Below are 26021 nucleotides of genomic sequence, written 5' to 3' on the forward strand. Positions count from 1 at the left end.
GCTCTGCACCCAAGCATAGTTTAAACCTGCTGGATTCTATACAGAAGAGAGCTATTGACAAACCAGAACTGACAAAGAGTCTGGATACTCTGGGGCACAGGAGAAAGGTGGCTGATCTCTGTTTATTCTACCGTTATTATCACGGTAAGTGCTCCTCTGAGCTGGCAGGCCTGATTCCACCCAGGGCTGTTCCGGCAAGACAGACGCGTCTAGCAGTTGCGGCTCATTAACATCGAGTCCACCTGCCTACCCCAAGGACGTCGCTGTATCGGGACTCATTCATCTGGAGAACATCTTCTTTGTGGAACGGACTTCCACCTCACATATTTCCCGACGCATACAACCTACAGCGATTCAAGATAAATGCCCACAAATATCTTCGCGCAAGCACCACTCTAAGAGTGACATAGGACTTTCCTCTTATGCTTGTGTTTACCATAAAAAAAAATAAAAATAAAAAAAATTATTCATTAATATGATTCCTTATTAAATGAAATTTGATTTTCCCGCCTTAATTTGGCCATGACTTTCTACAATTTCGATTGGTCTAGTTAGGCACGTTAAGCTGTCAAGTTAGTTACAATAATTTCCGTTGCCAAACGAGAGGACGTTAGCAGGTCTGTCAGAAGAATTTCTATCAGTTTGTAGGCAACCATCACTTCTATATACTTCTGTGTTTTGTGATACAAAAGTATCGAGTAGATCGTAGTATCGTCCACATCTCTAATATCAGCACGCTTACATACCTAGTACGCATGCGTAAATTTTAGTACCCTATATTCTCTGTTGGATTTTTTTCTAAATGATTTTCCGAGAAAAATGTACATGATTATACGAAAAGAAAATAGAATTCTAAAGGAAAATCTGTTAAGGGTTTCTTCTCAAAAGGTACTCATTACTGCTTTAGTTCCATTCACGCGGAGAAAATGATCGATATGACTTCAGGTCATGTTGCAGAAGAGGTAAGTCTATTTTGTACCCAAAAACTGATAAATTTAGGATAAAAAAAGGATTCTGACGGCCAACAATCTATAGAATTATTATATTAGACCGTTGCCTGTTGTATTTGATTAGTAATGTGGTAATTAACGAGGAAATAAGTTTGGCGCCATATAATTTCTAACCTCCAAAATGTCCTTGTCCTGGTATTTTAGCGCCATCATGGAATGTTCTTTTTGACTGTATTGTTTGATTATCAATTTACCTTTTGTACACAGTTTATAAGTTTATTTATTAAGTTTTTTATAAACAAGTTTGTATGAAACTTGCTTAGTCTAAAATTACTCGAAAAAACTTAATCTTATTTCAGAATCAGTAGTGGTTACTAACAGCAAAATAGTAAAATAAATATTAGAAAAAAAATATAGAAAGATGCATAATACAAACGTAGTTTTAATAGGACCTTCTCTGTTTAAAAATAGGCCCATACTTAATTCATTTATAACATCACAACATCGGGAAATCTCAAAATGCATTAAATCCATAAATGGAACTACACTTGTACCCATTGTTGGCGTTTACATAAATAAGGAGCGCATGGTACATTATCTCATTGATTTCTGTCAATTAAATAATATTAAATTGAATGTTCACCAAGACTGTCAACATCTCAGTCCAATGTAACATTTGGGAATAGTAAACTCTACTGTTGACATACAAGCTAGTAACAATCATGTAAATGTAAAACACATTCAATCTAATGTTTTACCTAGCCAACTAACTCTAATGTTGTTAAATATTTAATGTCTGCGACATAAAACTAGTGAACTTTCACTTTTTTTGTATGACTTAAACTATCCTAGTATTTTATTACTTACTGAGCACTGGCTTAAACCGGGTGAGTTTATTGATCTACCAAATTATGTTATTTTGTCTAGTTTTTGTCAAAGTTTGTCTTCTCATGGTGGATGTATGATATTATTATGTAAAAGCTTTTTAGAACACAACTCTTTTCAACAGGTAGATAAATTTAACCATCTCCTAAAGGAAATGACTTTTGAATTTACTGTAATTTACTCCAAATCCATAAACTTATATGTAATTTGTATTTATAGATCTCCTCTAGGAGACTGCAGCGAATTCTTTTTAAAATTAGAGACACTTTTATTTGAAATTCCATCGGCGGCTTACATAGTTCTTACAGGAGACTTTAATATCAACTTTAATGATAAAAATTCTGTCTTTACTCTGCGCCTCGATCATTTAATGGGGGCATTTCATATACATATGCATGTAAAAGATTCTACTCGTATAACACAGTCAACAAGCTCCACTATTGACTATATTTGTTCTAATTTTCCATATGACTCCGTGGAGTGTACAGTCACAAATTCTGCTTTATCAGACCATGATTTTATACTATGTAAAATAGCAAATATACAAAAGGAATGTAGTGTATCTGCACAGCGATATGGTCGAATTTTTGGTATAAATAATTTTAATAAGTTTTGTCAACTTTCAGTTCTTGAGTCCCGGAATTCTATTTTTGATTTATTTATTTATTTAATATATCAACGGGCTTTGGCCCAATATTACAAAAAAATATAAGAATAATAATTGCATGATTAAACTAACCTAACCTAACATACAATTAAAGCTTAGAATATAAAGATTACCTATAACTTGGAACAATCAGTTCAGAGAAAAAAAAAAAAAAAAAGACAATACTTAATACTTATAGTTAACATGGAGTAAGGACAATTACCATCACAATTCACAACACCTTATAGTTCTAGTTTAAGACAGCATTATCAATTAATAAGATTTAATTTCTTAATGAACCCTGTGCGCCCCTCAAAGCAATCAATTACATCAGAATACTGATTAGCTAGCCTAACAGTCCTTGCCAGAAAAGAATTGTGACCATAATTTGTGCGGTGTGTTTGGCTGTAAAAAGAAGTAACTTGCCTTGTTGACCTAGGTGGAACATAAAGACCTATTTTATTAAGAAGTGCAGGACAAAAGCTTTGAGAGTGAAGGATGTTGTAAAATACTCTCAAATCTTTATGTCTACGACGAGTTTCAAGACTTCTCAAATTCAATGAGGCTTCCATTTGCTGGTAGTCAAACTCATCCTGATAATTTATACTTAGGTACTCCATTTTGCTTAAAGGCAATATATCTTAAGAATTTATGTTGTACACTTTCAATTTTATGAATATGATTATTATAGTATGGAGACCAAACACAGGAACTGAATTCTAGATGAGGACGCACAAGTGCACAATAGAGCAAACAAATAGATGAAATATTATAAAAGTCCCTTGAGCACGTCTTGATAAAGTATTCAAAATTTTCATTAAACTACCCTTAAAAGACCCATATGAATTGCCAAAAACATCTAGCCTTTCCTCCCGATCCAAAAAATCTAGAGATCTCACCAAAAAAGAGTTTTTACCATAATTGGTTCTATGGAACCCAATATGGAATAAATTATTTTGTCTAAGTGTTGTCTGAGGAATAGAAAATTTAACCTGGGAAAGTAAATCCGGACAGGATATAATACCATTCAACAACTTATAGATAAAACAGATGTCAAACATTGTTCTTCTTTTATCCAAAGACAAAACTTTAATATAATTCAATATTTGGGAATAATCATGATTAGCAATAAGATCCAAATTAAACATGTAGTTATAATATCTTAAAAATTTGTTCTGCACACTCTCCAGTAATGACTTATAGACATTATACTGAGGAGTGCAGATAATTGAGCCATACTCAAGCTGTGATCGTACCAATCCCACATATACAGATTTGACAGCCTGCAATGATAACCCCTCACAATTTCTAAGGGTAAAACCCAACATTCTATTAGCTTTTACTACTATTTGGTCTATATGATTGCAGAAGTTTAATGTCGTGTCAAACAGTATTCCTAAATCCTTAGCAACATCCTTTAATTGATGTTTCTGGCCGTTAATTGTGTAAAATGATGGTATCCTACTTTTTTTCCTATGAAATGAAATTTGGAAGCATTTATTAATATTCAAATCTAACAAATTATTTTGGCACCACAGAGAAAGGCCATCAAGATCTTTCTGTAAGAGGCTGATATCAAGTTCATTCATAATAACCAAGAAAAGTTTGAGGTCATCAGCAAACATTAAAAATTCACAATACTCCAAGACATCCCTAAGGTCATTAACAAACAAATTAAATAGCAAAGGAGAGCAGTGTCCGCCTTGTGGCACTCCAGAGCAAACTTCAATCACCCTAGATATAAAATTACCAAGTTTAATCACTTGCTTTCTATCACTAAGAAAGCTAAGCAACCATTTTAGCAATCTATCAGAAAAACCTATATTTCTCAATTTTTCAATTAATAACAAATGATTTAGCTTGTCAAACGCCTTGGAGAAGTCTGTATATACAGCATCAATTTGATACATCCTCTCCAAGGCATCTGACAACTTGTTGTGGTATATGAGTAAATTTGTAAGAGTGGACCGACCACCTCTAAAACCATGCTGTTCCTCAACAATAATTTTTCTACATTACCAATTTAAATGGGCAAACATAAGGCTGTCAAAAACCTTGGGGATGGACGACACTATGGACACACTACGATAATTACTGACTGATTTTTTTTTTGTTTATAAATTATATTATTTAAAATTAATTTTAGGCCACAAATGGTGTGAACAAACTTAATTTATACACACTGTCGTCATGGGACTATTTCTGCAACAATGCCATGCAGGAAATTATTCCTGGGGTATATTTGGGGCCTTATTCTTCCGCACAATTCCACTGCCTAGGTACCCTTCGTGAAAAAGGGATCAGGTATGAAACCCTCATAACTAAAACTATTTTAGTTTTGATTGAGACATTTTTAGATACATTATATGTGTACGTCAGGCAACAGAGGCTCATTTTATTAAACCACAAATTAACGATCCAAATTTTACATATCTTACTTTGGATATTGCAAATCATGAAACTGAAAATATTTTGAGGTTTTTTCCAAAAGTAAATGACTTTATAGACGAAGCATTATCGAAGAATTTTAAGGTGCTTGTACATGGAAACAGTGGAAATTCAAGAAGTGCTTCTTTGGTTTTGGCCTACATCATGGAAAAATTTGGATTAGCTTTAAGGTAAAAAAAATAAATAAAAAGTATGGTGTAAATTATTTTTCAGATCTATAATTTATTATTTTTTAGTGAGGCCTTGTGTTTCGTTAAAACCAAAAGGGCTTCTGTGAATCTAAATGAGGGTTTTAAAGCACAACTTTCAGAATATGAACCTATTTACCGGGCAAGACAAAATCTTACATTTAATGGATCTTCAAGCAACATCCGAACTAGACCTAAGAGGAAGATTGAACAACTTACAGAAACTGGTAAGACTCTTATCTTTATAATGCTCTAATAGACCAGGGTCAATAATTTTTGAAACTAAAAAAAGTTATAGTAGAATGAAACCTATTGGAAGAGAGAGAGAATATGAAAAAAATGAAGAGACAAATAAATTATGCTTTATTCAAGGTCGGGAAGTGGAAGAGAGTGAGTTTTTAAGGGGTGAAAATTGGTTTATCTTGGTTTCCAGCAAAACTACAAGTCCTATCAAAAATATCTACAATTTTTGTATTTACTGTTTTTTTCATATAACCTCATAGTTTATGTAAAAAATTCAAATAAGTAAAGTTTTTTGTTTTTATCTTTTATATTTTTTTTACTAAATTTGTTGAAAATTTATGTTTCTATGTATCAAACACACATGAAAAAGTACCCTAATTTCCAATCGAAAATTCACGTGTCAAAAAATCAACTTTTTAAATTTTTTTATTTAATTCTTTACTTTCTGATAGTGTAAACAAATATACGTTACTGAAGAAAATATTCTCAGAAAATGTAAAACTCGAATCTTGTTTTGTACTTAACCATATGTCTGGAATGGCCACTTGGGATATACAATCTAAAGCTTATCTTTCTGACAGATTTCAGCAGGTACAAATTGGTAATGCTAGGTCACACCTTACTGATAAGGTGTGACCTCTGGGATTCTGCAGGGTGATCATTCTTGTCCTCTGTTGTTGATATTTTGGTTTGCTTTGAAAATAGTAATTTTTTGTTATTTGATTTTGTCGAATTAATCAAATAATAACATTTGAATACTTTTGGCGTGCAGACATAAGAAACTATCCCATTTATGACAGCCAATATTAGATCCCTATGGAACTCCCCAAGTACTTCAGTATATAACAGATTTACACTTTCTAACCTCCACATATTAAAACCTCAACTTTAAATATGATTGAATCAGTAGTATAAGATATGGCAGAACATCTAGATATTTTAGAGATTCTAAAATTACACAATGTCTTACTCTGTCAAAGACTTTCCATATCTGTGTATATTACATCATCTTGTGACTTATTATTAGTAGCTTCATGTAAAAATTGGCAAAACGTTGTTAAGTTAGTAAAAGTTGATCTTTTTGGGAAAAAAAGAAATATCCGCACAAACATAATTCAAATACTTTCGAGGCTGCGCATATGATATTTACAGGTCGATAGTTTTATATTATGTCTTGTCGAGAGCCAGACTTAAAAATAGGTGTAACTTTTGTAGTCTTCCATAGGTAAGGGAAAGTTGATGTTTTTAAGATAATATTAAATAGCGTTTGTAGTGGAAATATTAGGTGGTTACTACAGCCCTCTAGGATATAAGCAGGAACTCCATCTAAACCTATGACTTTATTACCAAAGAATTACAGTAGTGGAAAAAAGTAGAGCAACATTTGAAAATACTCCATTTTTTCAAGCAGTAAATGTAAACCAGAACTACAATTAATTCCAGTAATTTATTATTACAGAAACAATTTAATATTAAGAAAAAAAAACATGTTTCCTTGTCCTTAGTATTTTTGCATTAAAAAATTATTTTTTAGGTGGAAAAAAGTAAAGCAACATTTTTTAATATTCGTTTTTATTTCATTTCTAATAAATAAAAAAAAACATAAGTTAATATTTTGTAAAGTACCCGTTATTCTTAATTACATCTTCACAACGTTTTGGCATAGATCTTATTAGCTTAGAAATAATCCCTGAATCTATATTCACCCATGCTTCCTTCAATGCTTCAAACAATTCTTGCTGATTTTTATAAGATTTTCCTCTGATTTTGGAATCTAAAATGTCCCACAGATTCTCAATTGGATTGAGATCAGGGGATTGTGAAGGCCATTCCATTACATTAATGTTTTCCTTTCTGAACCAAGCTTTTATGAACCGACAATGCTTGGAATTGTTGTCCTGTTGAAATAAATCAAACTCAAACTCAAAAATGCTTTATTGTCAATATAAACATAGAAGTTGTAGACAAAGCCAATAGACTGTACATTAAAGGAATAAAAACAAGAACCTAATTTAAAATAAAATAAAATTATATAAAACTTTGAAAAATACTTAAATGCTAATCATTAAAAAATTCACTTAAACTATAGTACGCTTTACTAGCAAGAAATATTTTCGTCCTTGTACGTAGGCTTTTTTCAGTCTTAAGTTGTCTTATTTCTAGTGGAAGTTTATTAAACAGCTTTCTACCTCCATATATGATAGAGCTATGGACAAGTTCAAAATGAGGAATGGGTAGCGTCAACAAATAATTTTGTCGCGTATTATAGTGGCTTCCTAAGTGGAGTTCCTGTTTATATTTTCTAAAAACTAAGCAAACTGTTTCCAAAATAAAGATACAACACAGGATTAGAATATTATGACTTACAAAAAGCGGGCGACATGAGTCACGAGGCTTGGCCCCACATAGATATCTAATGGCCCTTTTCTGGAGTACAAACACTGAACTAAAAAGTGAATTTGAAGATGAACCCCAAAAGCAAATTCCATATCGAAGGTGTGATGGTGTATGCAGATCTGGCGATGGAGAAATTAAGACTGGTGGCAATAACCCTTAGGGCGTAGCAGCCTGATGAGACTTTTCTATATACATTCACAATATGGTCTTCAAATTTAAGGAACTTGTCTATGAAAAGACCCAAAAACTTACTGAACGGTGGCATGGTGATGGCTTCACTATTTAAACATATATCATTTGTATTACATTTAAAATTAAGGATATTTGTTTTGGAAACATTAAATGTCAAAAAATTTGCATCACACCAGTCTTTTATTTTTAACAAATCTGCACGTATATTGGCCTCCATTTGAGAAACATCAGAGTCGTGCCAGAGGATGGTGATGGTATCGTCGGCAAACAATGTAAATTTGCTAGTTACCTGTAGTTGTGGCAGATCGTTCACATAAATGAGAAAAAGTAAAGGACCAAGTACTGATCCTTGCAGAACACACACACTAAGGTACTTGGAATAACCAAGACATTATTTTTGCCCCTTAGCTTATTTAAAATCTTCCAATACTCTTTTGCTCTGTTGGAGGAATTATTTATCCTCCTTTGAAAGTAGGTCCACTTAGCCATTTTGATTGAGTCTTAAATGTCTTAAAGGCATAGTATCATTAGCATATGGAATCATTTGGCTCTCTAATATGTCCTTATATTGAAACCGGTCCATTATACCTTCTATTTTATACAGGGGGCCCATACCATAGCCCGAAAAGCATCCCCAATCCATTACTGCTCCACCACCATGTTTCACTGTTGGACAGGTATACTTGGGGTTGAGTCTTTCATTGACAGGGCGTCTAACATACAGTTAAATTTGTTTCCTTTCCTATCTTTGTAATTTTATACTATTTTTATTAGCATTGTAGTTTTTTATTGACAATTCCTATACATTGTTATGATGTTGATGGAAATAAATGATTTGATTTGATTCTTTGCCTCATCATCGTACCAATTATGCTATTCACTTGCCTGTTGAAGGAACCTTGAGGCTAGTAAACTCTAATAGAATTGAAGTTTTGGGAATTTCCTTATTACATTTTAAGAGTTATTAAGAATTTGCAGGCTTTGGTTTTTTTTTTTAATAATTTTGCTCCATAATTAGTAATTTGATCATTGTCATTGATAATAATATATCTTGTTTTTTCTTAGTAAATTGTTCTTGTTAGTAAGATTAAGTCTGATAATTATTGTTACTTACTAATTAGGTAGTCTAGCTTTTTTTTCAGGCATATTTATATTTTTTTGTAATGGGGTAGCTCCCTCCTTGTGTATTGATTAAGAAAACAAAATATAATTATTAAAAATATTATTATTTTAAGTATAATTCTCAGCTTTGACCTTTTTTAGTCGAAGGTTATGGAGAATACGAACTCATTCCACCGCCCCCCAGTCCCATACCTTGGGAGGTAGACTCCCCAGATGATGCGAACAGTTTCGGCCCACAGAACGCTACTGATTTTTCGCAACTTTATAAGTTGTGGCTTGCCAAAAGGTAAAAGTTTGTATATTTTTAGATTTTTAAGAAATAACTTTGTTAAATAACGCCAAGCGTATTGTTGCATCTCGATTTTATTCTACGTTATTATTTTATTAGTTAAATCTGTAATAAAATATCAAGCAGTTATGTCATAAAAATATAATGTAGAATCATAATGGTCAAAATAATGCCACTACTCAAATAGAATACTTACTATATTAAGTTTATGGCTGAACAAAATCATATTAATTTTATATTTACTATTTGAGGTCAGTCTAATTGAGTATTGATATACAAGGTGTTTTAAATTCGACATGGAGATATTCGAAAAAATAGAAAATTTTGAAATATCGATTTTAAAATAATTTGCATAATAAATATAACACGTTAGACAGAATTACTAGCAATGCAATACCGTAGTAGCGCGAAAATATTACTTTAGAGTTACATCCGTATTATTTGAAGACATTATCCATTATATTTTACAAAATTAGGCAAAATTTTTGGAAAATATAAAACTAGATTTTACTCCAAATGCTTCAAATAATATAAACTTACAAAAAAAATCTGGAAAATTTAAAAGTTATTGTAAAAATTCAAAAATTAAAAATTGAAAACAAAAGCTCATCCTAAAACATTAAAATTAAAAGAAAAATTTTATGAATTACTTGAAACATGTGGAAAATGACCCTAAAGTCTAGGAATAAAACAAGATTTTATTCCAAATGCCTGGATTAATGTAAGAACGTTCAGAATATCCGGAAAAATTATTTAAAATCCGGTTAAATTTTATTTCAAAAATTCTGACTTTAAAAATATCAAAGAAACCCTTATTTCAAAACAATAAAATTAAATTAACAATTTTTCGAAATAATAATAATTTCCAGAAATATTCGGGGATTATTTTGGCTCCAAATGCATTTATAATAAATATTAATCATATCTTGCTTTTTTTCATTCGTAAAAACCATAATTGCATAAATTATTAGTAAAATCTAACTGTCAGTTTGTACTAGAATACTAACAAAACATATTGTGATATAACAGTTTATATATTGTCTTGTCAGTTTATCACAGCCAACTGTGGCAAATTTACTTTTTTCCAAAAATTCGGATTTTTACAAAAAATAAATATAACTTGTGATAGGGGAGAGTGGGGCATAGCGGAATGATAATTCTTTTTTTTTAGTTGGCGATCTTAATATTTAAAAAGAAGGTGTAAAAATGCTGTCAATCAAAAGTTTAGACTGTTCTTTAAAAAGGACAGTGATACAATATATCTAAGGTGAATGGTTTTTGTAAAAAAAAAAATTAAAAAAAAAAGAGAAAATCACTCCACTTTGCCCCTTCGGTGGGGTAAAGTGGAACACTATACGGGGCAAAGTGAAATGGAACATTTTATCAATAAAAGTCGCATATAAAAGCATTTTTAGGCGTTAAAAAAGTTAACAACATATTTTATTCACAAAAGTCGCATATAAAAGCATTTTTAGAGTGTATATCACAGGCGGTACATTGTTCATGAGCCCATCTTTCGCAGCGACTGCAGGATATCCAGCTTTCTCCAGAACTGGATTTAAGGTATTCACCATCGCAAAAAATACATCTTGTATCATCATCATTTTGAACACCTTGTGCAGAAACGTGTTCTACCCTTTTGCGTTTACTTTGACGATGTTCCGGGTCTTTCTTTTTGCTTTTAAAAACTTTTTTTTTTACAGTAACTAACTTCATGGAAGTTGGACTGTTTTTTTCTAGCAGTTCATGATAATACGGACTTGCGGTTAACACTGCAGTTTTTCCTCTGTTACGTGTTGTTGGTTTCTGTTTAGTAGTCTGCTGCACCTGGGGTACCGGTATAATGTCACGGAGACTGCAAATTTGGTTTTCATTCAAAAGACCTGTCTCCTCTAGAACTTTTGGAGAACAGGAAGGAGAGACATTTGAAGAACAAGAATGAATTGATAACAAAGGGACTGGTTCCACTACTACTTTTGGGAAACATGGGGGCATTTTGCCTACACGCTTGCTGCAAGAAGGAAGAGCTTTTTTATCTTTTTCAGTTATTTTTAACACAAAATCTTTATCGGGAGTTGGTATCGCTACTATTTTCGACGAACATGATGGTATTTCGTCTTAAACATCGTTGCTGCAGGAAGGAATGGCTTTTTTATCACCTTGCTTAGCAGTTCCTTTTAACAATATAAGAGGAATATTATCATCGGATGACGAGTCTTCGTTTTCCGGAGCAGGTCTGTAAAATAACAAATTTATGTTAGGTATAAAATAAACTGTCAAAATTGATACCTACCTATTAGTTGTTTCACTTGCTGCAAAGGCTTCGTCAGGGAAAATATGTGGATTAACAGGCCAAATGCCTGTTTTTGCAAACGCGCTAATGGCATTCTGCGCAGTTGAGGCTCTTAGGAACGCTTTCCCAAACAATTGTTCAACTTGTCGTATTGTTATTGGTCTTCTAGGATGATTTCGTAACCAAAGTTCACATTCCTGCGTGTAAAAGGTGCTGAGAGGAAACATGAACGAAACGTCAAGTGGCTGAAGGCGATGGCTGGTATGTGGAGGTAGGCAAATAATATGAACATGATTTTTTCTAGCTGTTTCAAGTAAAGCAATATTTTTTGTATGGCTTGCGTGACCATCAAGAGTTAGTTGGAGATCAAGATTGGTTGATCAGCAGTTGGTTTGACATGTCGTAAAAAGTCATCGAACCATGTTGGGCAAAATATGCCTGTGTTCATCCATCCTGAAGGATGGCATACAAGTTTTGTATCAGGCAGTGTCACCTCTAACAATTCTAAATTTTCTCTTACTCTTGGAAATATCATTAATGGGGGAATATATCTCCCTGCTGCATTAAAACAAATGACTGACGTAGTTGTCGTCCCCCTTTTTGCTGAACTAAGTGTTCCCACTTGCTTTTTGCCTTTAGACGCAATCACTTTTGACGGTTTGTTTGGAACCGTTGTGATTCCTGTCTCGTCCACATTATTATACATTTTGCTTGGCGAGAATTTGTAGCGATCATATAGTTCAATGAGCAGGCTAAAAAAGGCAGAAACTATATGCCGGTTAAAGGCCATAGCTCTAGCGATTGAGGTTTTTTCGGGAGTTCGCAGAGAAAGCCTTGAGTTCCGCTTTAAAAAGGCTAAAACCCAATCTTTTCCCGCCTTTCCTTTCTCATTATTAAATGGATGGCTTATCCCGTTCCTTACAGCGAACTGATAGGCTAGATGCCTTAAGTCTGATATGCTTAAGCCAAAGTATCTGCTCTCCATGAACAGACAGTGTTCAGCAAGCTGTTGCTCGGACGCGCAGTTTTTTTTAGCTCTTCGAAACAATGGCCACAAACAAGGCACACACTAAGAGCTGCCTGCTCATAGCTCAAACGATTTGCTCGAATTGCTGTAATAGCGTTGACCATATCTTCCTCATCCCAAACATGTTGTGTGGATTTACGGACATTATTCCTAACCATTTTTGTCGGATCTCTAAAAAAAATAGGAATAAAAAATAAACATATGTATTCGAATGAATCTAGTTTAAATATTGTTTTTCTAATGGGGTAAAGTGGAATGCATTCCACTTTGCCCCTTTTGAAATTTTCCACTTTGCCCCATTTGGCATCTTTTTAGTAAATGTTTGTTTTTTTTAACAACTGTGATTCGATCCATCTATATTATTTAGTACACTAGTTATATGTCCTACCTTGAAAATAGCTGCTACAGTTTTTGTTAAAATATTACAATCCAGATTTTAACACAAATTTATCACCTTAAAAATTAAACAAATATCCACCAGTTTCACATAACGTCAAAAATCTAAACAGCACATACGCGCAGTGTTCACCGCTTGACGTACTGAAATGAACCGCTAATTTACCACGTGTTTTGGGCAATGACTTATCAATGCGACGTTGCCATATGTATTATTCCACTTTGCCCCTCATTCCGCTTTGCCCCACTCTTCCCTACATCGTTAAAAAGGTAACTTTGCACAGATTTTAAAAATGTAAATTTATTTTTTAAAATTTCGGATTTTTTCGAATATATTCGGCACCATTCAGAATTTTTTAAACGTCATATCGTTAAGTTCAAAAATTCTCAACTTTGCCACAATTTAACCTATTATAGATTCCGAGATTACCATGTTGAGGGTTGAATTTGAAATACCGTGTATGTGACTAAAATTACCATTTTAGCGCAAAACCAAGCAACATTGTAGCAATGTATTTGTACTCATTTTGGCTTGATTAATTTATAATAGGTTTCACACTCACCACTGTATTTAATGTACAATATGTTTTCTGTATATAAAAATACTGGAATTCCTTAAGTATTTAATTTGTATAAGGTTATTGAGATATTTTGTTGGTTTTTTAATGATGTTAGTATTTTAAAGACAATAATAAATTAAAAACTAACTATTGCATTCTGTTCTGTTAAATATATTTTTTTAAACTAGATGCAACTTGGGTTGTGTAATAAATTATGCATTACATTACGTATTCTTGAAGCTACAGAGAAAAACATTTTATTTTTGATACCTAGATTTTAAAAATATAGTTTGAACAAATTTAGTGAGATTGTGAGAGGAAAATAGGCAAATTTATTACTCAATTTAAATTTACAAGATATTTGATTACATATTTTGTGCAGTCACTTAAATAAATTACCATGTTGAATCTGCCTCGATCCGGAGTATACCTCTCACAACTTTGTTGTTGTTTGTTAGATTATGTAAGATCATTGTTTTATTTTTAAATGTATTTCTTGTATTTGTTTGTTTTATTAGGGTTATTTAGTTTACTTTCATATCACTTCAAAGGTTTTTGTAAATGAAAGAAAAATGTAACAGTATTTCATCACAGTTGGAAATACCTTCATATAAAGAAATAGGTATTTTACTTTAAAGCTAAATAAACCAAGTACAATCAAAATACAAGTAATAATAAACCTGCAAATAATTTATGTAATATTTACATATATTTTTACCAAGTTAATACACAAATGGCCCTAAACTTTTGTTTCAGTTCTTATTTTATTTCTGTTTATACTTTATTGGTATCTTTCTAATTTTTGTCTAACTATAAGCAGTATTTGTACAATTTGATTCTTTTTAATGGAAATCTTGCAAAATTGATCTCCAAACATTCTTTAGTTTATAAGGTAAAAACCGTCAATTTTAATTTTTGTTTGTGAAAACATTCTACTTTTTTTTTAAGGTAACAATTTGTAAATATATAACAATAGTGTGCTTATTAGGCGTTAATAATGTCAATTATAAGAAAAAAGCTGAAGAAATAGCGCCTAGTGAGCATTGACTGCTATTATATCACTTCTATTTTTATATTAAGCCTTTTATACGATCAGTGTAACTGTCAATTGTATAAGGAAATAAAAGAACAGTTTAATTATTAACATCGGGGGTTTTATTTCAGATAATCCTGGCAGAATCCTTTTGACTACACACACAAACAATTATTAATAAACATTTTATTTAATTACAATTTTAAATTGACTTGTTATTTATAAATAGCTACTGTAAAATATCTGAATATATAATTTTGTACATTGAAACAAATTATTATTATTATAATTATAAGCAATATTTTATCATTATAGCGCAACCTAATAAATTGTAGTTTATATACATTTCATCACCATAATCGAAAACGTGAATTAAATAAAAATACTTTATCTTAGATAATTTGACTGAGCCAAAAAGGTTATCGAGATTAAATTAATGGAAATACTGGCTTAAATTGTGTAATTCGCTTCCCTAATAAATTTATTGGAGTTTGGCTGGGATCATTGCGCAGATAATATTTTTGCCTGCGGAGTCCTGTAGTTCCCATTTAATATCAACTGTCATCTGAAATTGAAAAAAAAAACCAGGTTCTATCATCATTTGTCCAACTCAGAATTACTAATAACATCCAATATTTATACCGCTGTAGCCAACAATGGCAGTCAATAACTGAATTAGATTTTTGAGTTTTATACCCTGTCCACTGAGGGGATATACATATTAATGAAACGTTTACCCTCCATAATAATCCGACCACTATTTTCAAAATTCATATATTTACTTCATGCTTATAAACGACAAAAAAGACATGTACATTAGGGTGGGTCGGTTCTCTAGGTTTTTTATGCCTGTAGTAAAAAAATTGGCAAATGGTCCATAATGAATTATTATTTTAGCCCCCCGCCCGATCCCTAAAAAAATAAAATTTTATATTATTAAAGACTGCTGCTTCAAACAACTAAAAATAGCTTCAAACACACTCACAAAAATTTTTATTCAATTTAAACAACGTTAAGTCTCCCCGCCAGGTAAATTTGTACGGAACGGCCCCTCCCTTCAAATATTTCATGATGAGGCTATTACTAAACTCTTTGATATTCCAAAGTGCAAATGTACCGATTTTAACTTGTGTATTTGTGAGAAGTCATACAAAGTTCCAAAAATGGTACAAGCAAGCTTTCCTAAACGACCAGAGAACTACACGATTAATGTCTATAGGGCAAGTAGATGCCAAAACAAGTAAAATTTTGCAGCAAAAACAAAAAAGAAAAAGCAGGGACCTCTCGCGTACAAAACAAAACAAAACATTTCGCGTAATGTATCATAAAAAAAAATTGAACAAGGCAATCTATCAGATATATCAGTGCAAAGCGAACCAGACTGTGATCCAGACTTCGAACCAGAGCCGTCAACTTCTACGGGCATAACCCTCGACTTTCCTGCATTAGCAAAAGCAATAGACCGAGCTGGATTATCAAGTAGAAAAGAAGCAATGATCGCCAATGCAGTTTTGGAAGATGTTGGATTGATATCCAAAACTGATCAATCTTATGTAATAGACAAGTCCAAATTAGATCGACAAAGAAAAAGCAAAAAAATATAATAAAAGATGGTACTAGTCTTCAAGCTCTCTATTTTGCTGGACGCAAAGATAGAACTCTTCACATTAAACAACAGGGTGAATCGTCATCTAGGAAAAATCATTGTCGAAGAACATATTATAGTGTTATTAAAGGAACCAGGTAGTGACTATATAGGACACGCAACACCTGAAAACGGTACTGCAAAGACCATTGCTTCAACGATTCTAAAATATTTTACCGAAAATGAAGTATTAGTTAGCGAGTTAGTTGCGGTTGGCTGCAATGGTACTGTCATTAACACTGGGCCTCACGGTGGTATAATACATTTGTTGGAATTACATCTTAAACGACCTTTGCAATGGCTAATATGTCAACTACTTACATGCGAACAAGTTGCCATTGCGACATTTGGTTCGAAATTTCGACGGAAATACCACAGGACCATTATCATTCTCGGGTTCTATCGGCAAACTTATTGAAACTAAATTCCTGGACAAAATTATCGCACCACTTGATTTTTAGAGATTTTGTTTTAATAAAGATAAAAAAATAAGCAAACTTATAAGCATTGTTAACTATGCATTATTAATTAACAAAAACAATTATATTCTATTTAACAAAAGGAGATTTAAGTAACTAAATTCAATACAAGGAAAAGCATCGATTTTCACTAACTTCAATTTTGATACAAAAATAAAACAATAGACCCATAATGAATTCTTAATAACGTGTATTGCCACCTCTAGCTGCAATGACCGCTTGAAGTCTTCGCAGCATTCCTCGTATGAAAACTTTCCTGCGGATGTATTCTCACTCCTCACGAGCAGCATGTTCCATGATAAAGCATAAACATAGTTTTTGTCCAGTTCTGCTTTTTATACGAGAAAAGATATTATAACTGTTTTAACTGATATTTATTTTTATTTAAATTTTCTTGATAAAATAATTAGTGGTGCGATAATTTTGTCCAGGAGTTTATTACCTGTCGTGTGCTACGAAACAATCAAAGTTAATTTGCCTGAGGTAAATTTAAAAGAATCTAATAAGTAGCGATCAAAAATATTTATACGAGATTTGCACTGCCATATCTACTGGAAACTGTCCATCTAATTTAGCGAATGAATCTCCTGGCAAGTTATCTCACGCAAGATGGCTAACAACAACAAATCGTATCTTGCGGGCTTACATTGCGGTAAGAAATCCCCCGCCTAAATTAAAAGTGTTGACAGAATATATTCTGCGAGTATATGTGAAGATTTGGTTTCGAGTAAGAACTGTACCATTGTGCACATTTGGAGCTCTTCACCTTTGGCAGCTAATTCAATATTCAAGATATTTAAGTGAAGAACTTAAAGCTGTAGTTGATCCTGTAATTCAACGAAATGGCTTTTATGGCCATCCTGAAAATATTATACAACGATGATCTTTGACTCACGTCGTCATTTAAGTGAATTAGGGTACAGAAAAATATTAAGTTGCAGGTCGAATGAGAAAAAAATTCCTGTAAATTTGAATAGCACGATAAGAAAATTTGAAATTACCAAGTTCAATTTTGAAGCGGAATCGTATATTGATTTAATAAATTGGCAAGAGTGCAAAGTAAAAGAGCCACCAATGACGAATCATCTGTCTGATGAAGAAATTGAAGAATTTATTAAAACTAGCAGCTATCCAGAGGGAGATTTATGGAAGTTACCCTGCCATACGCAGGCTGTTAAAAGATGTGTCAAATTAGTGACAGAGGCATCGTCGGCCGTATGTGGGTTTACTAACAGAGATGGTTGGATACGTACAACGGTAGCATCTATAGAAGCCAGATGCCAAAGTTTAATACCAAATCAGACTATGAAGTAGGAAATTAGAAATTGCTTATATGGTTGGGTGAACAGGGATGGAACTCGATGGCAGCCACCTCCCCGTGGTGAGTTCCGGGTTATTTTGTATTTGTATATATACAAAATAGGCGAAGAGCTGCTCGTGGAAAGTGGAAAAATTGAAAAATGCTTGATTTTTTTTAGGTTTAAGAGCTGGCGGGGGCCTAAATATGTCTACAATTTAATAATTTTTTTTTGCGTAATTAGAGGACTATACTGCATTTTTTTATAGCACAGGCAAATTATTTTCTTTTTATATATTTTTTTGTATTTTTGCGCAAACGCTGATGATTTTTTTTTTAATTTGCACGAGATTATTTTACCCAATAGCAAGTTTTTAAACCACAGTTCTGTCAAAATTAAAGAAAAAGTATAAAAACGACCCACCCTAATGTACATAACAATATACACATATACACAATATCAAAAAAATTTAGGAATTAATAGGACATCAATTAAAATTTAATACAATTTAAAATATAATTTATTAGGTCACCGTGTTAAAAAAGCTATAATTTTCCCATATAGTTCACTCAAAGATATACCGTTGATCATCTTTTGACTGCAATCTGTTGAGTCATAAAAAGACCCAAAGTTGTCATATTTGTGGTTAGAGCCGGACTAGAAATTGAATATTTACCTGCATTGCAAAATATTAAGTAGGTAGAATTAATCTAAAAAAATGTAAATAAGTGTACCTATATAGTATATATACCTGAGTTTAGTCCGAATTAAAAGTCGTGAAGTTAGGTCTGTAAGTACCTACTTAGGGTCGAATATAAATAAGAAGAAATTGAGTGTGACAATTTAGATCTAATTAAGTTTGTTTAAAATGGTAAAATAGGTTATTAACAAGTGTTTTGAGTTTATAAGATATCGTTATATTTGGTCTTCTATATTATTTTACTATAAATTTTATTTACTCTTATGTACTTTTATAAATAAATATTATTTAACATACCGTACAATTTGTGTATTTTTTGTACTTATTAACCTGTTCTAATAAAATACTACTTTATTTAATTACTATTTGAGTTTCATTTAGAATTTTTCAAGCCGAGCCTGTTCCCTTTATCGCCTTTTAAAAACGTTGTACCGTGCACAATGGTCAAGTCAACGGTATATCTTTGAATGCACTATACCTTATGCTATACTCTATTTCAAATAGGAAGAGAGTAACAAAATGTAAATATCCGAAAGTTTTGTGGTCATTCATGAACGTAAGTAAACTTAGTACCTAGTTAATGAATAAAACGAAAAAAAAAATGTAGGGTTCGAACGCTAAAAGAAGGGTACAGGCAGATGCGATTTCGAAATGAGCATAATGTCATCATGATATAATGCCAGGCCAAATTTAGTGGACGGAGGCACAGCAATACTAATTAAAAGAAACACAGCACTTAAAGTATTTTAAGCAAAACAAAGAAGGTGTCATTATATGAGCCACTGTCTCAATACTTAACAACAGAAACATTAGACACTTTTTTAGAGAAAACACCTCCACCATTGCAGCGGGCGATTGGAATGCTAGGCACACACTAGAAAGATACCATAAGTGAAAATACCATTCAGGTAGTAGCACCAAAAGACCCAACACACTATCACCATAGACACTCCTGATATTCTAGATATATGTAGCTAAAAAAGTTTGGATATATTGTGATTGAAAATATGAACTCCCTAAGTTCCGCCGATCATAATCACAATAGCTCAAACCTTTATGCAGGACTTAAGGTATCATTAACTGGGAAATGTTTAAGCATACACTTGCAGAAAACTATCCAATCCCAACTCCAAGCTCTATTGAGGAAACAAACAGATTCCTCAATAAAAAAATTAGCAAGTGCAATTAAAGAGGCCTTTGACTTAGCATTCACTAAAAACCCACTACATAGTCTTCCTAATGAGAATTAAATGATTAATAAAAACGAGAAACAGGCTAGACTGCAAAAAGATCTAGAGACAAAAAGGATTGCGAATAATCTCACGAGAAGAATTAAAAACCAAGTGGCAACTTTTTAAAAGAACGTAGCAATGGCGACGAACGACAAAATCGAAATTTTGGAAGGTCTCCAAAATACTGAGAGGGAGAACAAAACCAAAATTCCCGCCCATAGAAAACCAAGACGGTCTTCTGGTATACACGGACTGGGTTAAGGCCGAAAGTTTCAACAGATCATTAAGAAAACAATTGGACCTTAACGATATACCAGATAATCCCGAACTACGTGAAGAAATAGAGCTATCAACATACAAATCGAAAACCTACCACTAAATGCATTGCCAAATTACAAAGCCTAAGGGACCTAATTAAAGACCAAATGAATAGGAAAGCACCAGGACATGATGAAATAATCAACAAAATGCTGAAAACACTACCTGACAATACAATATTGGACATAAAAACCATTTTTAACAAATGCACGAGCCTATGCTATGTTCCAGTAGAATGGAAAAAAGCAATAGTGGTAGTAATACCGACCCAAGTAATAATTTGTAGTCACCTAAGTTGATTACTCTTATTTTCACTAGTTGCAATGTTGTTTTCAGTGCAAAATTTAGTTGGTTTTGCAACGACGTTTATTTTCGACGTAACGCATCGGTGTTTCAACTTTTGTAGAACTCTGCGGTTTTTACAACGTATTTTTTTACTACAGGTGGTAGCAGTAGTAATATACACTTAAAACAACGACGTGCAAACGTGTACGTACAATTTTTCGAATCAAAAACCCAGTAAAAACAACGTTACCTCATCGTTAGCGAATGGGTATTACATTGTCTGATCGTCTGTGTTGAGCATTTTTCGCTCTAGAGGGAGCTTTTGGACACGTAAAGAATTTAGATGATAAAAAGCAAAGTTAGAGAGAATAAGAGGAAGAAAAAGTATTCAATTCAACATACCTAATCTAGATTTTTATTTTTATAATTTAGTTTTGAAATAATTGGGATTTATTATTTGCGTTTTGCTTTTGCTTTAAAAAATGCAGAGATAAAGATTTTAAATATTCTGCAACTTACTACAGACGCAAAAAAAAGTTGCAATCGAGGCAAATATGCCTACAACTAGCTTACCTGAAAGTAATATAAAATGGATAATGTAGAATCGATGGAAGTGGCGGAAGATAGCATTGAAAAGGTTTGTATTTATGTATGTTTCTTATATAACCAATACAAAAATTATTTCTTTTTTTTTAATGAAATCTGCTAGAAATTCAGAGCGCGCGTGTTATTTAGGGCTAAAATAACATCTTTTCACAGTACCTTCGGTTTATAACTTAAGTGCTTGTAAATCCTTTAAAACGGCTATTTTACCAGTATAATTCCCTATATTAAACTACATACAAAACAAATATTAAATTAAAGACTGTTTAAAAGATGGATTAAAAAGGTTTTATTTTTGGGAAAAAAAAAGTTAACGGGTAGTCATTGGGTAACGTTGAGACCACCAGGAAAATCTCTTTCAAATTGGTATGTAAAACGGGGTTGTCTCTACGGTTAAGACAATATAACAGTACAACGTTGCGTTACAATTTTCAACGTTGTTGCGTCAAAAAATTACTAATTTGGGTAAACAAGGTAAAAACATCAAGAAAGCGGACAGCTATAGACCCATTAGTCTGCTGCCATCACTGGGAAAAATCGTTCAAAAGGCGGTATTAAGCAGATTATGGGAGGAGCTAGATGAACTCAAAATAATCCCGGAAGAGCATCAGTGCGGATTTACAAGAGAATTACCAACTGGTGTCTGGTGGATTTATTCAATGCAAAGGGCTCTACAGACCTTCGATAGAGTATGGCATGACGGTTTGATCGATAAGCAGAAATTTGGGATGTCGGCAAGGTTTACCAAATATATTTAAAGTTTCCTAAAAGACTGGCAATTTACTGTTAAAATAAATGGGACTATAACCTCCTATAACAGGATGAGAACAGGGATCCCTCAAAACTTTCCGCTCGCACCGAGTAGACATTATTCCCAAGTCGCGTAAACGACACTTATGTTTTTGCTAGCTGCAATAATTTAGATGAGATATCAGCGTACATACAGAGTCATTTAGACAACATTATGTGGGCAAAAAACTGGAAAATCAAAATAAATAGTAATAAAACAGAAGCTATACTAATAACAAAAAAGCATGAGCGCAACATCCCAAATTTGATAATTTCGGGCACACTTGTCCCTTGGAAGGATAAGGTAAAGTACTTAGGAGTATGCTTTGACAAAAAGAACACCTTCAAAACTTCCAAAAATAAATAAATTCGTGCAACAGAATTATTTATGCGCACTACTCTTTTCTTTGCCGGAGCAGTAAGCTCTCTTTGCATAATAAATTATTAGTCTACAAACAGGTTTTGTGTCCTGCTCGAACATTTTCTGGAATACCACGAAGACGAACATGAAAAAGCTTCAGGTGTTCCAGAATGAGTGTTTAAAGATGTTAACTAATGCACTCTGACTGGAAACTTAAACTTAACTGATCTGTGATGAAGGACTGTTTTGACTATTTATTTACTTACCCTAGGATAACTAGTTAGAACCGGCATATTGGTGAAATATTTATATACGTTTCCACTTTTCACGGGACATTCTATCCCTGACTCGGAACATCCATTGGGGTTTGGCAAATTAAAAGGTACCGGTGCTCCCATAACTACTCCATGAACTACGGCTTTAACTGTATCAGAGTCCTCCTCTGCAAAATAATGTATTTTAGAAGCTTTTTTAAAACACAAGCATTTTTGCATTTTCCACATCTAAATTATAATAATATTTATGGAATATAACTTTATATTTTTTTTCAATGGAATATTGATTCTGGTTGATTTGTAATTTTATTAAAGATTTCGACTTTCATCCATTATTTAACATAAAAATTAATATGAAATGAAATACTACTTACTTGGTGTAAATGAAATAGTCATGGTTGCGTTACTGCCACGCCTTAAAGTACATCTTCTCGCATTTGGTGGACAGTTATTAACTTGGACGTCGGATAGGGTGCCAACGACGGAACCTAAATAATAATATGATTTATTTTATGAACAAAAAACTTAAAGCCCATATACGCCTTTTGAAGGCATGTCCGTACGTAGTTTAAGTTACCCTAGCCAACAGTACTATTTATTTAATAATATTTATGTATTTTGCAACCTAATCTTAGAATATGATACAAATTAGGTTAAATTGTGCATATATGGTATATCTAGAACATGTTTCAAGGATATGCATGAAATATGTCATGTCAATCGTGTCCATATCTAAGGGATATTTATTACATATCCTCAAATATTAAATATATTATTTGTATATTCTATAAACATGCATATTCAGGATATACAGTATACATACTTATAGTATATTCCATGGATTACATAGTGTGTGGCAAATGTATACTTATTTAATATCCATAGAATAAGTATTAAAAATAGACATTTCAAGTATATACCTCCGTATATTATGTTATTACGTTATTTTATTAATGTTTATTTAAATGAGATGACAAAAAATACAATTTTTATCATTAAAAACATAATTTATTATTATTTATACAATACTTGGTTTAATATAGTACTCTGCCTGCACGCCTTTGTCGTACTATTTTCAGTATGTGGCACACATTATTGGAGGGTCACCCTGTACCCCTTTTTCACTTAATAAGATTTTATTACTCTCTACCTATTTGAAATAGACTATAAAAACGAAGATCTAATTTATACAATATTTCGGATTACATCCAATGCTACATTTCTGAAATAATATTGAAATATTATTGAGGGGTAGAAAAACTATATAGATACGTATAGAGGAAAGAGGTGTGCATTTGCTCTTTTTAGAAAAAAAATTACAAAACGTCGTAAAAAGGATGTAGAAATAATAATTTGAACTATTTTACCTATTCACCGAGTTTAAACATGTAACAAAAATTTTGCCTTTTGTTATGATTTTTTGGATAGTTAATCCTCCCATTTTCCTTCCCTAATGAAATATATGTACTCAAATGTCTTTTTCATCTTATCTCATTATTATCTATAGGCCACTATTTAAGTGTATTACATTTTAGATTAATCCTTACAATGATATTCTTTTAATCCCTTTTTAAATGAATATTTCTATTTTGTTGAGAGATTTAATGTTTAATATGGCAAAAAATTATTGTAAACAGAAGTTATCTGGGCGACCATGAGAATTTAACATTTCTTTCTAATAAGGTAAAATTATTTACGTCTTTAATAAAGATTGTGAAAGTATTTTTCATTTATACGAGTCTCTTAATAAGACACTAGACGTAAATTTGTCTTTTTTTCGTTCGTTCACTACAAATTCCTTTCATTTGACTAGCACTTAAAATATTTACAAATAATTTTACAATAATATAGACTCAAGTTGGACAACAGCCTCAAAAGCAATTTCATGCTTAACTATTCTATAAACTTCTATAGTGCTTTATTCCTATACAATTTTAATAAAATAAATGGTACTTACCACAGTCGGACCAAGCAAGAGTAACCGAAATTACAGCTAAGAAAAGTAAGGCGAAAAAAGATACTTGACCGGTCATTTTTAAATTTATGTAATGTAACATTAAATAAAACAGAAACTACACGATAAGTAGCCAACAGCCGAAGTTCGGTGTAGTAATGATAAGGAATTTAAAGCAGCACAATTGAAGTCATTGTTATCAACGGAGACCTAAAAGTTTATCTGCGGTCGTGGTCTCAGTTTGACCACGCTGGGTACGATAACAGTTTGGATTATATTAAGACCTCCAGGACTTTTCTTTATAATAGCCCCAACTATGATCGATTTAGCGTGATATGTTGTGTGCATTTACAATTTTTAAATTTAAAGTCGTAATCGGGTGGGCTCGAACAAACATTGACATTGTAACATGACTTGACAACATTTTTTGCTATCAAAAAACCGTCAAATACATCAGCAATAAAATTGCTATTGCCATTTTTACGATTTTTTGTAAAATAGCTTTTGTTACGAATTTATATACAGGGTGGGCCATTTTAATATTTCCCTAATAGCTCCGAAAGTAAGAGACAGAAAAATGTTAAATACATATTCAGGTTAAAGACATATTGTGACCTTGAGTTCGTTCTTCTAGGTCAATTTAAGGTCAGACTAATTTTTTCAAATGGCAACCTCTATTTTTTGGAGCGGTTTCGAAAAGGGCGGGAAATTTAACCTGTTTAATGAAATTTCAAACTTTGTTCTCGTAACCTTGAGGTCAAATTACAAAAAGGTGTTTGTGTTTTAATTAAACATTTTAAACAGTTATTTATGTAATAATTTACGTAATTTTTTTCTACTACCGAAGAAAACATAAAAAAAATCAAAATTTTTAAATTACTTTATGCACGACTTTACGGTAAAAAAACGTCAAAACAATTGTTGACAAATTATAAATTAAAAGTCAAATAAACGTCAAATTACTTTTTAGGCACTACTGCGTAAAAAGTGCAACTTTACACACCCTGGAAAGTGCGTAAAGTGAGCACTTCACCCACGGTAGAAGAAAAAATCAAGAATATACAAGGTGTTTCTTAATCAATACGCATAAACTTGGTAAATTATTGCTGACGGCAAATAATGACTAATAGTGAAAAAAAAATTTAATAAAATAGTTTTAGTTACGGAGATAAACGACTTATTAATTAAAATTTAAAAAAAAACGTAAATTCTCCAAAATAAATGTTTATTTAACTATTATAGTAACTGTGGAGCAGACTTTCCATATGCATTTTGTCCTTTTTTTCAAATGTTCATCAAAGATGGCGTTGCAAACTATATACACTTTGCTACAGTATTATGCCATAAAAGACGTTCCAAATGCACTTTGTCCCATGCAAATTAAATAATGAAAACACCTTGGACTTTCTATAT

The 26021-nt window shown here is 32.3% G+C and overlaps 2 protein-coding genes across 2 annotated transcripts; one reads left to right on the plus strand and one right to left on the minus strand.

Moving 5' to 3' along the window:
- The first annotated feature begins 692 nt into the window (after nt 1-692).
- Nucleotides 693-14943, plus strand: LOC126738350 (serine/threonine/tyrosine-interacting protein-like). Its single transcript, XM_050443630.1, has 6 exons — nt 693-962; nt 4628-4785; nt 4839-5099; nt 5166-5344; nt 9213-9357; nt 14801-14943. Exons 1-6 carry the CDS (start codon nt 927-929, stop codon nt 14802-14804), a joined length of 783 nt encoding a protein of 260 aa, XP_050299587.1. The 5' UTR covers nt 693-926; the 3' UTR covers nt 14805-14943.
- LOC126738351 (ecdysteroid-regulated 16 kDa protein-like) lies at nt 14769-24840 on the minus strand. The gene is made up of 4 exons (XM_050443631.1): nt 24612-24840; nt 23029-23142; nt 22646-22821; nt 14769-15234 (listed from the first exon to the last, which is right to left on the minus strand). The coding sequence occupies exons 1-4, from the start codon at nt 24709-24711 to the stop codon at nt 15151-15153; spliced, it is 474 nt and encodes a 157-aa protein (XP_050299588.1). The 5' UTR covers nt 24712-24840; the 3' UTR covers nt 14769-15150.
- Between the last annotated feature and the right edge of the window lie 1181 nt (nt 24841-26021).

This window comes from Anthonomus grandis, chromosome 7, assembly GCF_022605725.1.
Source record: "Anthonomus grandis grandis chromosome 7, icAntGran1.3, whole genome shotgun sequence".
Lineage (NCBI taxonomy): Eukaryota > Metazoa > Arthropoda > Insecta > Coleoptera > Curculionidae > Anthonomus > Anthonomus grandis.